The sequence below is a fragment of the Elephantulus edwardii genome, unplaced genomic scaffold (genome assembly GCF_000299155.1).
Source record: "Elephantulus edwardii isolate Elephantulus edwardi_28Jun2011 unplaced genomic scaffold, EleEdw1.0 scaffold00016, whole genome shotgun sequence".
Lineage (NCBI taxonomy): Eukaryota > Metazoa > Chordata > Mammalia > Macroscelidea > Macroscelididae > Elephantulus > Elephantulus edwardii.
The window spans coordinates 13,122,028-13,133,461 of NW_006399766.1; the positions used below are offsets into that span (position 1 = coordinate 13,122,028).

An 11,434-nucleotide genomic window follows, 5' to 3' on the forward strand; every position below is an offset into this window, starting at 1 on the left:
AGAATAAGAGAAATTGGGGGTGGGACAAGAGGTCAAGGGCTCCAGAGATGCTTGACATCACTTGGTCTTTTCTTTTAGGCTTGAGAACAGTGGGACTTTTCACTCTTGAGTTCTCTGCTGACAGAGTGCATCAGGTAAAGTGGCTAAGTTTATGGTCTTCCTCATCTAGATGAAAAGTGGGAAAAGGAGGTAGAGCCCTGTGCAAGGAGCAACATCTCTTTGGTGTCCTGCCCACTCACCCATTTTCCTGGGGAATGCCATGTTGCTGGCTACCTCAACTAAATGCTTGAGGCTAGTTGAAGGAATAGTCAGGAAGGAGCTTGTGATGGACAGAAGAGATGATAGTCGATGTCTTCGCTCTTCTTCCTTTGTAGCTCCGTGAAGAATTTGACAATGGTCTGGATGTAGTGCTGGATGAAAATCAGAATGTGCATGATGTGGCTGCGCTCCTCAAGGAGTTTTTCCACGACATGAGGGATTCTCTGCTGCCAGATGATCTGTACATGTCCTTCCTGCTGACAGCAAGTGAGTCCCTCTACCCTACTCTGTTGGTAAGGAAGGATTGCTTGAGGCTCTAGGGACAGAGCTCAGGGCACAAAATTCCCTCAGGGGCTAAATAAAGCAGGGTGAACATCAGAAAGAGGAGGAAAACCTCTCAAAATGAATTTATTTAATATCTTTCAATAATCAATTATAGGCTTATTACTTGGAATGTTCTTTAGTTTCCTAAAGCTGTGTGTATCCCCAGGGCAAAGAAAATCCCAGATTCTCTAAGGGGGAGGGGGCTTTCATGGGAATACACTTCTATCTTTCAGGGATCTTGAGCCCAGATGAGCAAAGGTGAGATGCCTGGATACTCTCTCTGTAACGTTCAGATGCTTTCAAGCAGAATTCTGTCTTTCTTAAGAACACGCTTCTGTCAAGGCTAGCCCCTTGAATCTACCCTTGTTGTCCCTCCTCTAGCTCTGAAGCCTGAGGATCAGCTTTCTGCCCTGCAGTTGCTGGTCTACCTAATGCCTCCTTGCCACAGTGACACCCTGGAACGTCTTCTGAAGGCCCTGCATATGATTACTGAGAACTGCGAGGACTCCATTGGCATTGATGGACAGTTGGTAAAAGCTCTGGGAGGGGTTAGTGAGGTTGGATGCAATAGTGAAAATGCAGAAAAGTATATGGGAAAGATGGACAGAAAGAAAGAGAAAAACAAAAAAGCCATATCCACAGATGCAGATATGTACACCTATGTTTGTCACAGTATTGTTTACAATAGCAAGAAAAAGGAAACAGCCCAGATGACCAACAACAAAGGAATGGATAGAGAAATCGTGGTACCTTCACACAATGAAGTACTATACAATAGTAACAGTTGATTTGAAGAATACTATACAACATAGGTAGGCTGAAGAACATTATTATGTTGAGTGACATATCTCAGTCAAAAAAGGACAAATACTACATAAGACTGTTACTGTGAAAACAGGAGGGGTTACTGGGGCAGTAAGGGGGTTAGGACAGCAGAGATAGAATGTGAACACTGTAAAAGATCAGGACAAGGGAGGATCCACCTGGGAAGAAATGGTGAAAGGACAAGATGGCTATTGCAATTAGAAAACAGGAACAGGATATGTCTAAATGTTCAGAAGGGGAAGAGAAGTGGGGAGGAATAAGTGGGGGGGAATGGTAGTTAATTACATAAAACACAAGGTGTATGAGTGATATAAAATATAATGTACATTAATTAAAAGAGCATTACTTATTAGGAATTAATTATAAAAAATACAAGTTCTATGAATGGCTGTATAAAACACAATGTATATGAATGAAGCACAATGTATATGAATGATTGTATGAAAACCAATATGTAAAAAAAGGGAAGTGTATCCATTTTTACAACTTCCAGTACTACCCCGGATCAGCCACTTTCTGCTTTGTTTTTGCCTAGGTCCCAGGCAACCGTATGACTTCTACCAACTTGGCACTGGTGTTTGGATCTGCTCTCCTGAAGAAGGGGCGCTTTGCTAAGAGGGAGACCAGGAAAACAAAACTGGGGATTGATCACTATGTTGCTTCTGTCAATGTCATCCGTTCCATGATTGATAACTGGGATGTCCTCTTCCAGGTAGGTAGAATCTTTAGAGCCACTTATCCTTCTATTAACAGAGCAGAGAGTATTACACATGTTCCCTCAGGGGAGACAAAGCATGAAGCTTCATAATGTCCTAGTCCAAAAATTACTCTTTTATTAGCTGATCATAGTGTCTTTATTGCTTGAGTTGGCAACCTTGATTGGATTATTAGCCAAGGATCACTGAGATCTAGAAAGTTATAAGTAACAATAGAGAAGCAAATAAATGGAAGGGCCTGTTGTAATAAAGACCAACATTACCGGTTTTACCTTTAGGTTCCTCCTCATATCCAGAAGAAGGTTACTAAGAAGGTGTGGAGATCCAATCCTGAAGCCTTGGATTTTATCAGACGTAGGAATCTGAGGAGGATCCAGTGAGTTTTTCTGGATATGTTCATGCTTAGCTTGAAGCAAACTCTCTTGTAGGGGGCTGCAAATTCCAGACCAAGTTTTGTTATTTAACTCAAATTTACCAACTTGTATTTGTTTTTTCTCCACATTCTTTCCCATCCAGGAGTGCACGAATAAAGATGGAAGAAGATGCCTTGCTTTCTGATCCAGTGGAAAATTCTGCTGAAGCCCAGGCTGCTGTCCTTGCTCAAAGCAGGCCTTTCAATGAAGGTCAGTTCTCTACTAGAGGCCAGGCCCTTTCTGAAGGTTAGGTCCATGCTGAAGGTCAGCCCCGTGCTGAGGGCCAGGTCTTTCTTGAAGGCCAGGTCCTTGCTGAAGAACAATGTAGTCTCAATCAAAGAGTCATTTTTGAGGAAATCCAAAGTCTCAAGATTTTAGGTGATCTTGAGATTTAAGGGCCACATCTAGGAAGTATACCAGAGCTTGGTGAAGATGATGAGGACACTCTGAATTTTGATAATATGCCTCCCCTTGAACATATTCTAGAACATGATGATGAACTTCCAGAGCTTGAGATGACAGTGAAGTTCTAAACAATGAAGGAGCCTCAGTTGGTAATGAAATTCCATGCTGTGAAGACATCTCTAATGTCAGTGGAATCCAAGACTCTGAAAAGAACCCCAATCTTTAATACTCAGTTGCTGATGTTGCCTAGGTAGGGATGCCCAGTTCTCAGTGAAATTCTAGACCCTCAGAAAAACGTGACTGTCAACTTTGGAGCAGTCATGGATATGTAGCAAATTCCAATGCGTTAAAGCTCAGTGCTCAAAATTAGGTTCCTTGGGTGCTATGCAAGCATGAAGTCCAGAAATAGAGGAAATTAAAATTGCTACTGTTTTCCAGGTTCCTCTGATGAGGCAGGCGTGCCTCTTGACACAACCTATTTCCATGACAATGAGGAAGGATCCGGTAACCCTCCCATTCCTGAGCAAGACCGCCCATTGCTTCGCGTGCCCCGGGAGGAGGAGGCCAACACTGACAACTCTTACTTCTTTCCTTAAATATTTACCGCTCTATATGGTATCAGACAGGGGGAGAAGGGTAAGGGTAGACCTGGAATGCCATAAGAAATGTTAAGGAGGAGATTCTTGATGGTAAAGATCTGAGGGTGAGGAGGAGTTCCTGCCTGATGCTCGGGTCAGGTTGGGAATTCCAGCCATTCTGCTAGCCCCTTCACTGGGGATGCTTTGTCCTTGTAGCTGGTAAAAGCTGAGAGGTTTCTGCGTTATGCCCAGGCTTCATTGCGCTATTGTGCCTTTCCCTTTGAACTCTGATCTTGGCTTTTACATGCTACAATTCTATCATTAATTGATGTGATATTTGTGGTGAACACCTGGTCCAGAGAAACTCACAAATCTTGGAGTGCTTTCCCTCACCCAAAGAGGATTGCATGCTTTTCCTGATTTTCCTATCTTCCTCCTAAGAGCCCAATTGGAAAGGCCCTCAAGAGGCATGTTAGGATGTTAGGTCAGCCTATTGACAGCTACAAAGCCAACCCATATCACACCAACTCATAGCCGTGTCGCGTCCCCGCAGCGACTCCATCACCTCACTATAGTCACCAGCCCCCCAACCCCCAACCCCCCCCACAAAACTATTTAGACCAATGGCTCATCTAACAGCCACTCCCAAAATTCTGTGCAGTTTTGCTCAGGTCAAGTCAACAGGGAAACCTCAAGTTTAAATCATAACTAACTTCTCTGAGGCCAAAATTTAGAGGAAAAAATTTGCATTTATTTACCTGGGATTTTCTTAAAGAGTGCACCCCATTGCCAGCAAAACAACTAGTTAGGTACAGACACAATAGTTCGAAGTAGTTAAAAAAATCACCCGATAACTAATGTTCTAATCTATTTTCTCTGTAGTTCCTCTCTGCAGGGCGATACAAATTTGTGGGATATGCTTTGGGAACCCACAGATATGGGTTATGCATGACATCCAAAATTATAGCTGATATTGATGGGTAACAACTGCTAAGGTTTGTAAAATGAAGAATGTATTGTACTGAGGGATAGAAATTGATCACACAATGGATAGCAACCACCTAACTCGAAGACTTGTGATTGTGAAAACTTCTCTGGCATTTAACCATCAATAAACATCTGTGTTGTGGCAGCAGCATACTGTGTGCACTATTTATTTAATTTTAAGGTTGCATTTAGAAGCTCTGCCTGCAGAACTCACAGGGAAAAGGAGGTGGGGAACAGGGATAAGGGAAAGGAAACAACATAGAATAAAGAGGAAACACTATGAAATAGAGAAGGAGAGGGTAACATGGAATCAAAGAAGAGAATGACATTGAATACAGGATAGAAGATGTCATGGAATGAAAGAGAAAGGGTGGCTGGAACAAAGGGGGAGGGATAACATGGGGTAAAAGGGACAAAATAGTATAAAGGGATATAGTGACATGGAATGAAGGGAAGAGAGAGACGTAGAGATGTTGAATAAGGGAGGTGACATAATAAAGGGGAGAGTGTGACATGGAATAAGGAAAAAAATGACAGAATGAAGGGATGAAATAGAATACAACAGAGTGAAGTAGAAGAAAGTGAGTGATGACATGGAATAAAAGAAAAGGGTGATATGCAATAATGTAAGGGGTAACATTGAATAATGGCGGAAAGGTGACATTAAATAATGGTAGGAAGTCCCATGGAGTAAAGGGGGAAGGTAATGCGGAATAAATAAAAGGAGTAGTGTGGGCAATGGGGAGAGGGTGAAATGGAATGAAGGGGAAGGGCTGATGTGGAAAAAAGAGGGTGACGTATTCAAAGGAGTGGAGTAGAACCAAGAGGAGGAGTTATGACATGAAACAGAGGAGATAAAGACATGGAATAAAGGGGGGTGTGTGTGTGGGGTTACATTGAATAAAATGGGTGAAATAGAATAAAGAGGAGTGAAATGGAACAAAGGGAAGCGATGACACGGAATAAAGAGAGGTTAACATGAAATACAGGGGAGGGGTTGACATGGGATAAAGGGAAGTATAACATAGAATAAAGGGAAGAGTGTGACATGGGATAAAGGGGAGAGGATGACGTGGAAAAAAGAAAGGGTGATAAGGAATACAAGGAGTGAAGTACAATAAACAAGAGTGAAGTGGAATGAAGGGAGGTGATGATATGAAATAAAGGGGAGATGTGGAAAAAAGGAAGGGGCTGACATGGATAAAAGGGAGAAGGTGACATGTAAAAAAGGGGATGGAATGGCATGGAGAAAAGGAAAGGGGTGATAAGGAGTAAAAAGGGTGAATTAGAATAAAGAGGAGTGATGTGAAATGAAGGGAAGTGATGACATAGACAAAGGGGAAAGGGTGGCATGGGATAGATTAGAGTGAATGATGTGGGATAAAAGTAAAATGGAATAAAAAGGAGGAGCTGTAATTGCATAAAGAGAGTGTAAGGGTTGAAGTAGAACAAAAGATTCAGGTGGGGTAAAGGAAAAATAGGGAAGAGAATTAGAAAGGTGAGAGCATTCAGTAGGGAAGAAAGGAGTAAAGGAGACCATTAAATATTCTCAACTGAGAATTTTCTCCTGACTTGATAGGAAACAAAAGCCAAAAACATCTGAAGACCTATAATTTCCAAGGGTAAAAAAAAGAACATGCTGTTGTTGGATTGACTGGACCTTCGGTCTTTTACTTAAAGGCTCCAGGCTTCTTGATATACTTGGACATTTTTCCACGTCAGGGACAGAGACTCAGAAGATGAAATGGAGGATATCAATTCTTTTGGCACAATCTACTTTATTATATTTCCTTGCATAGAACTTTATAGACAGCAAGAATGTAGCATTGGGTCCCTCTATATTAATTTCATTATAATGGTAGTTAAAGCATATTCTTCCTAAATTCCTGACACTGTTTTAAAAGATTTACATACATCATACTACGCAACTCGATGGCACTTAACACAACAATAACATACTATATAATCTTGGAAACAGCCTCATGAGATACATATTAGAGTCATCTTCATTTTCTTTTTGAGGAAAATGAGATACAGAAAGGGTAAATACCTTGCCCAAATTACATACCTGGTTAGTGAAAATCTCCAAAAAGCATACTTAGCTTAGGAATCTATCTCCTGATAGGAAAATACATTGTGATGTCTGTAGTCATTTTTTTAAAATAGGAATTTGCGTTTCCAATGAAAAAGTTTCCTCTTTCTTCCTTGTATCCCCTATCTCAACATATAGGCTGATCTGTTAGAAAATTACTGGCATCTCAGGCAGGTGATATCTAAGACTCATAAATATCAGAAGAAAACTTAGATCTCATTCATTCCAAGATGCTAGTTATATGAATGTTCACCCTAGAGTCCAGATAGAGCAAAACCCTCTTAATGTCACAGGTCTGGGAGTAACATTCAGTCAGGTTTTTTCTGTATTGTACTTTATGGAGTCAAATTGTAAAATATGCTTCTGAGATTTTTACCTGTGGATTTGTACTCTGCACTAAACTCTAATACTAAACTCACTGCCATTTACTTGATCCTTACTCACAGTGATTCTCTAGGATAGACTAGAATTGCCCCATAGGACCAAGTTTCTCCTAGGAGGCAAGGATTTTGAAGCTCCGTCTCATATATTTTGGGCACGTGGCCAAGAGGGACTAGTCTTTGGAGGACATCATGCTTGGGAGGGTTGGAGAGACAACACAGAAAAGATCCCACATGACATGGACTGACCCAGTAAATGTGGTAATGATAGTTGTGTCAGAGACAGTGAGACTGGCTCAGGATAGGGCAGGGTTCAGAGCTATTGTATATAGGGTTGCTAGGAGCTGCTGACAACTCAATGACACACACCACCACCAACAACAACAATCTTTACAGTCCCTTCAGTTAGCTATTATAGTCATTTTTCAGTTTCCAAAGACTTCTCTCATCTCCACTAGAACTTTATGTACACAATTATCTGTTGTCTGCTCTAGATTTTTAGTCCTCTCTCCCAAATAGTGTTCTTAAACAGTTGACATAGTGTAGTGTTTCTCATCTTTAGAAATATTATCTTTGCACACCCATGTTTATCACAGCTTTGTTCACAATAACAAGGAGTTAGAAACAACCTAAGTGCCCATCAACAAATGAATGGATAGAGAAGCCGCGGTATAGTCTCACAATGGAATACTACACTACAATCAAAACCAAGGAACTCATGCAATATTATACAAAATGGATGACCCTGGAGGACATTATGCTGAGTGAAATATCTCAGTCACAAAAGAACAAATACTGCAAACAAGACTGACATCGGGGTTAGGGGGAGACTGAGAAAGATGGGATAATGTATACTGCATTGAAACAAATGAGGGATAAAACTGTTTGGAAGGGATATGTGATTAGGTATTTTTGTCATGACAGGAGTCCAGAACGAAGGCTGCATAGTGGAGTGGATTTGGGGGGAGGGATTTTATAACAATGAAAGAATTTTTCTTTTACTTTTCAAAGACAAGAGTGAATTAGGAGGAGGGTGGGATGGGCAGGGAAAAAAGTGCAACAACGCATGAATGGAAATCCTCAGTCTCTGTAAAATATTAATAAAAAAGTTAAAAAAGAAAAAGATAAATATTATCTTGATCCTTTAATGCACTGTACCTATTGCTACTGTACCAAAAAGAATTGGTCAACACTGAAATATTTCAGGAAGTATCATATGATCAAGAGTCAATGGTAATGAAGGAATAACATTCAAACTACAAGGAAGGTATTAGCAAAAAATAAGGCTCCAGGAATTGAGGAATACCAACTGACATATTTCAAAGGAAAGATACAAGCTGGACATGCTCACAAGTTTATAGCAGAACATTTAGAAGACTGTTGCCTGACTAATTGACTGGGAGAGATCCATATTTATTCCCATTCCCAAGAAAGGTGATCCAATAGAATGTGGACATTATCAAATAGTACCATCAATATCGTATGCAAACAAAATACTGCTGAAAAAAATTTAAAATGACTAGAACAGTACATAGAAAGAACTTTCAGATGTCCATGCTGGATTTAGAAGAGGCTGCAGCTTCAGGGATATGATTGGTGATGTCAGATGGATCCTGGCTAAAGCAAAGAATACCAGAAGAATGTCTTTTGTACTTTATTGGCTATGCAAAGGCATTTGACTGTGTAGATAATAACAGCATATTGTGGATAATACTGAGAAGAATAGGAATTCCAGAACATTTAAATGTATGCTTGCAAAATCTATACCTAGACCAAGAGGCTATCGTACAAACACAGCAAGGGAGCATAATCCGGTTTATAATTAAGAAAGGTGTGCATCAGGGTTGTATCCTTTCTCCACACGAATTAAATCTGTACGCTGAGTAAATTATGCAGGAGGCTGGACTCTATGAAGAAGAATGTGGCATCAGGATCGGAGGAAGATTCATCAATAACCTTCATTATCCGGATGATACAACCTTGTTTGCTTAAAGTGAGGAGGACCTGAAGTGCTTGCTGCAGAAGGTCAAACACTGCAAACTTCAATATGGATTGCATCTCAACATCAAGAAAATAAAAATTCTCACCACTGAACCAAATAGCAACATCATGATAGATGGAGAAAAGATTGTAACTGTCAATGACTTCATCTTACTTGGATCCATAATCACTTGGTATCAGCAGGCAGGAGATCAGGAGACATATTGCACTGGGAAAGTTTGCAGTCAGGGACCTCATCAAATTACTGAAGAAGATTGATATCAGTTTGAGGACTAAGGTTCATTCGATTCAGGTTTTCAGCCACTTGATGTGCATCTGAGGGCTAGACAATGAATAAAATGACAGAAACAGAATTGATGCCTTTGAGTTGTGGTTTTGGAAAATAGTACTGAATATCCCATTGACTGACCAAAGGACAAACATGTCTGGGAGAGGCTACAGTCAGAGTGTTCCTTAGTGGCAAGGATGATAAAGATTCATCTCACATACTTCAGGCATGTTGCTAGGAGAAGCTATTCCTTCGAGAGGGACATCATGCTTGGAAAGGTAGAAGGATGGCAAAGGAGAGGAAGACCTGAAGGATCCAGTGGATTGATACAGTGACTGCAGCAATAGGCTTGAGATTGTGCAATGGCACAGGACAGGAGAGGGTTCAGATCTGTTGTTCATAGGGTCACTATGGGTCATATTTGCTTCAATTGCACCGAACAGCAGCAACAAGTCAATCAGAATTCTTTTCCCAAATTGTTGTTGTTGTTGTTGTATGCTGTTGAGTTGGAATCGACCCACAGTTAACTCTCCAGTGAGTTTTCAGAGGCAGCTACTTTTTAGCTGTGAGGAGATTGTCCATCTCTCTCCCGTGGAGCAGCTGGTGGATTTGAACTGCGTACTTATATAGTTGCCAGTGCAATTCCTTACCACTAGGTCACCAGAGCTCCCTATCTGTTGCAATACTCCCCTAAAATAATAACAATCAAGATTACCACACACACACACAAATTCATCATTATGTTCAGTAAACTTTGCTGTTGTTGTTGTTGTTGTTGTTAGGTACTGTGGAGTTGAGTACAACTCATAGTGACTCTAAGAACAAGACATTTGAACCCTGTCCTATCCTGTGCCATTCTCATAATTTCTGGTACACTTGAGTTCATTATTGTAGTTATCACACCAAGCTATCTTGTTAAGAGTCTTCCTCTCTCCCCTACCCTCCACCTTTCCAAGCATAATGTCCTTTTCTGAAGAATAACCCCTCCTAACAACATGCTCAAAGTATGTGAGACAAAGCTTCATTATTCTTGTCTCTAAGGAGAACTCTGGTTACACTTTTTCCAAGACATATCTGTTTGTTCTTTTGGCAGTCCATGGGATATTCAGTACTCTTCTCCAGCACTCTTTTCCTCTGTCACCCTTATTCATTGTCCAGTTTTCAGATGCATAGCAGGCAATTGGAATTGAACCAGTTACACCTTAGTTTTTAGACTGACTCCATTACTCCTCAGTACTTTGGAAAGGTCCCTCCAAGAAGACTTTCCCATTGCAATATGTCTTTTGATTTCTTGACTGCTTGTTTGTTGTTGTGTACCTTTGAGTCAGAACTGACCCACAGCCTACCATATACCTTTAGGATGAAAACACAATTTCTTACTAACGGATGGCAAAGGAGAGGAAGACCCTCAGTCTATTAAATTAACACATTGACTACAGCAACAGGCTTGACTGTGTCAGAGATTGTGCAGTTGAGACAGGATAGAACAGGGTTCAGATCTGCTGTTCTTAGAGTCTGTATTTGACAGCACCTAACACCAACATAGGGTCGCTATGAGCCACAAACGACTTGACAGCACATAACAACAACAACAATAACAACAACAAGTCACCAGAGGTCTCTGACTCTGATTGCCTGTAGTATTATGTATTCTCTGGTTTTAGGGATATCAAAATCACTTAGTTATTTTTGAAAATTTTAATCCAATTTTAAAATTTTTAGATAATTGTAGATTCCCATGCAACTTTAAAAAGTCATTCAGAAAGATCCTGTGTACTCTTGTTCAGTTTCTCTGATGTTAACATCTTGCAAGACTGTGGTATCACAGATGCCAATTGCTGTTTATTTGGATACACAACAACTTTATAGGACAAAGCAAAACTGTAACATAGGTTTTTAAGGCTGTGAATCTTTACAGAAACATATGACCTCAATTTTCTTGTGTGTAGCCACTCGTGGATTCATTTACCACCCAAATTCATCATGCTATCCTTAGTATCATAATCGGGATATTGAAATTGATAAAAGTCCAGATTCAGGAATGCATCATCATCACAAGACTTTTTCTTGTTGCCCTTTTATAGACAAATAGCCAAAGCTGTTTCCCACTTCCATCATGCCCTTTCCTGCCCTCTAATAACCATTGGTCTCTCTCTGGCATTGTGGTTGAGTTTGAAACAACTCATT

The 11,434-nt window shown here is 40.5% G+C and overlaps 1 protein-coding gene across 2 annotated transcripts in view; it reads left to right on the forward strand.

The window, feature by feature from the left end:
• Window positions 1-3,537, forward strand: part of LOC102865863 (rho GTPase-activating protein 36-like) — a 30,919-nt gene extending 27,382 nt beyond the window's left edge. For both annotated transcript variants that reach the window (XM_006881797.1, XM_006881796.1), the window contains 7 exons: window positions 79-134; window positions 375-525; window positions 964-1,112; window positions 1,943-2,119; window positions 2,402-2,499; window positions 2,640-2,746; window positions 3,380-3,537. In XM_006881797.1, the coding sequence (XP_006881859.1) occupies window positions 79-134; window positions 375-525; window positions 964-1,112; window positions 1,943-2,119; window positions 2,402-2,499; window positions 2,640-2,746; window positions 3,380-3,537 (896 nt within the window). The remainder of the gene's footprint in view (window positions 1-78; window positions 135-374; window positions 526-963; window positions 1,113-1,942; window positions 2,120-2,401; window positions 2,500-2,639; window positions 2,747-3,379) is intronic.
• The last annotated feature ends 7,897 nt before the right edge of the window (window positions 3,538-11,434 follow it).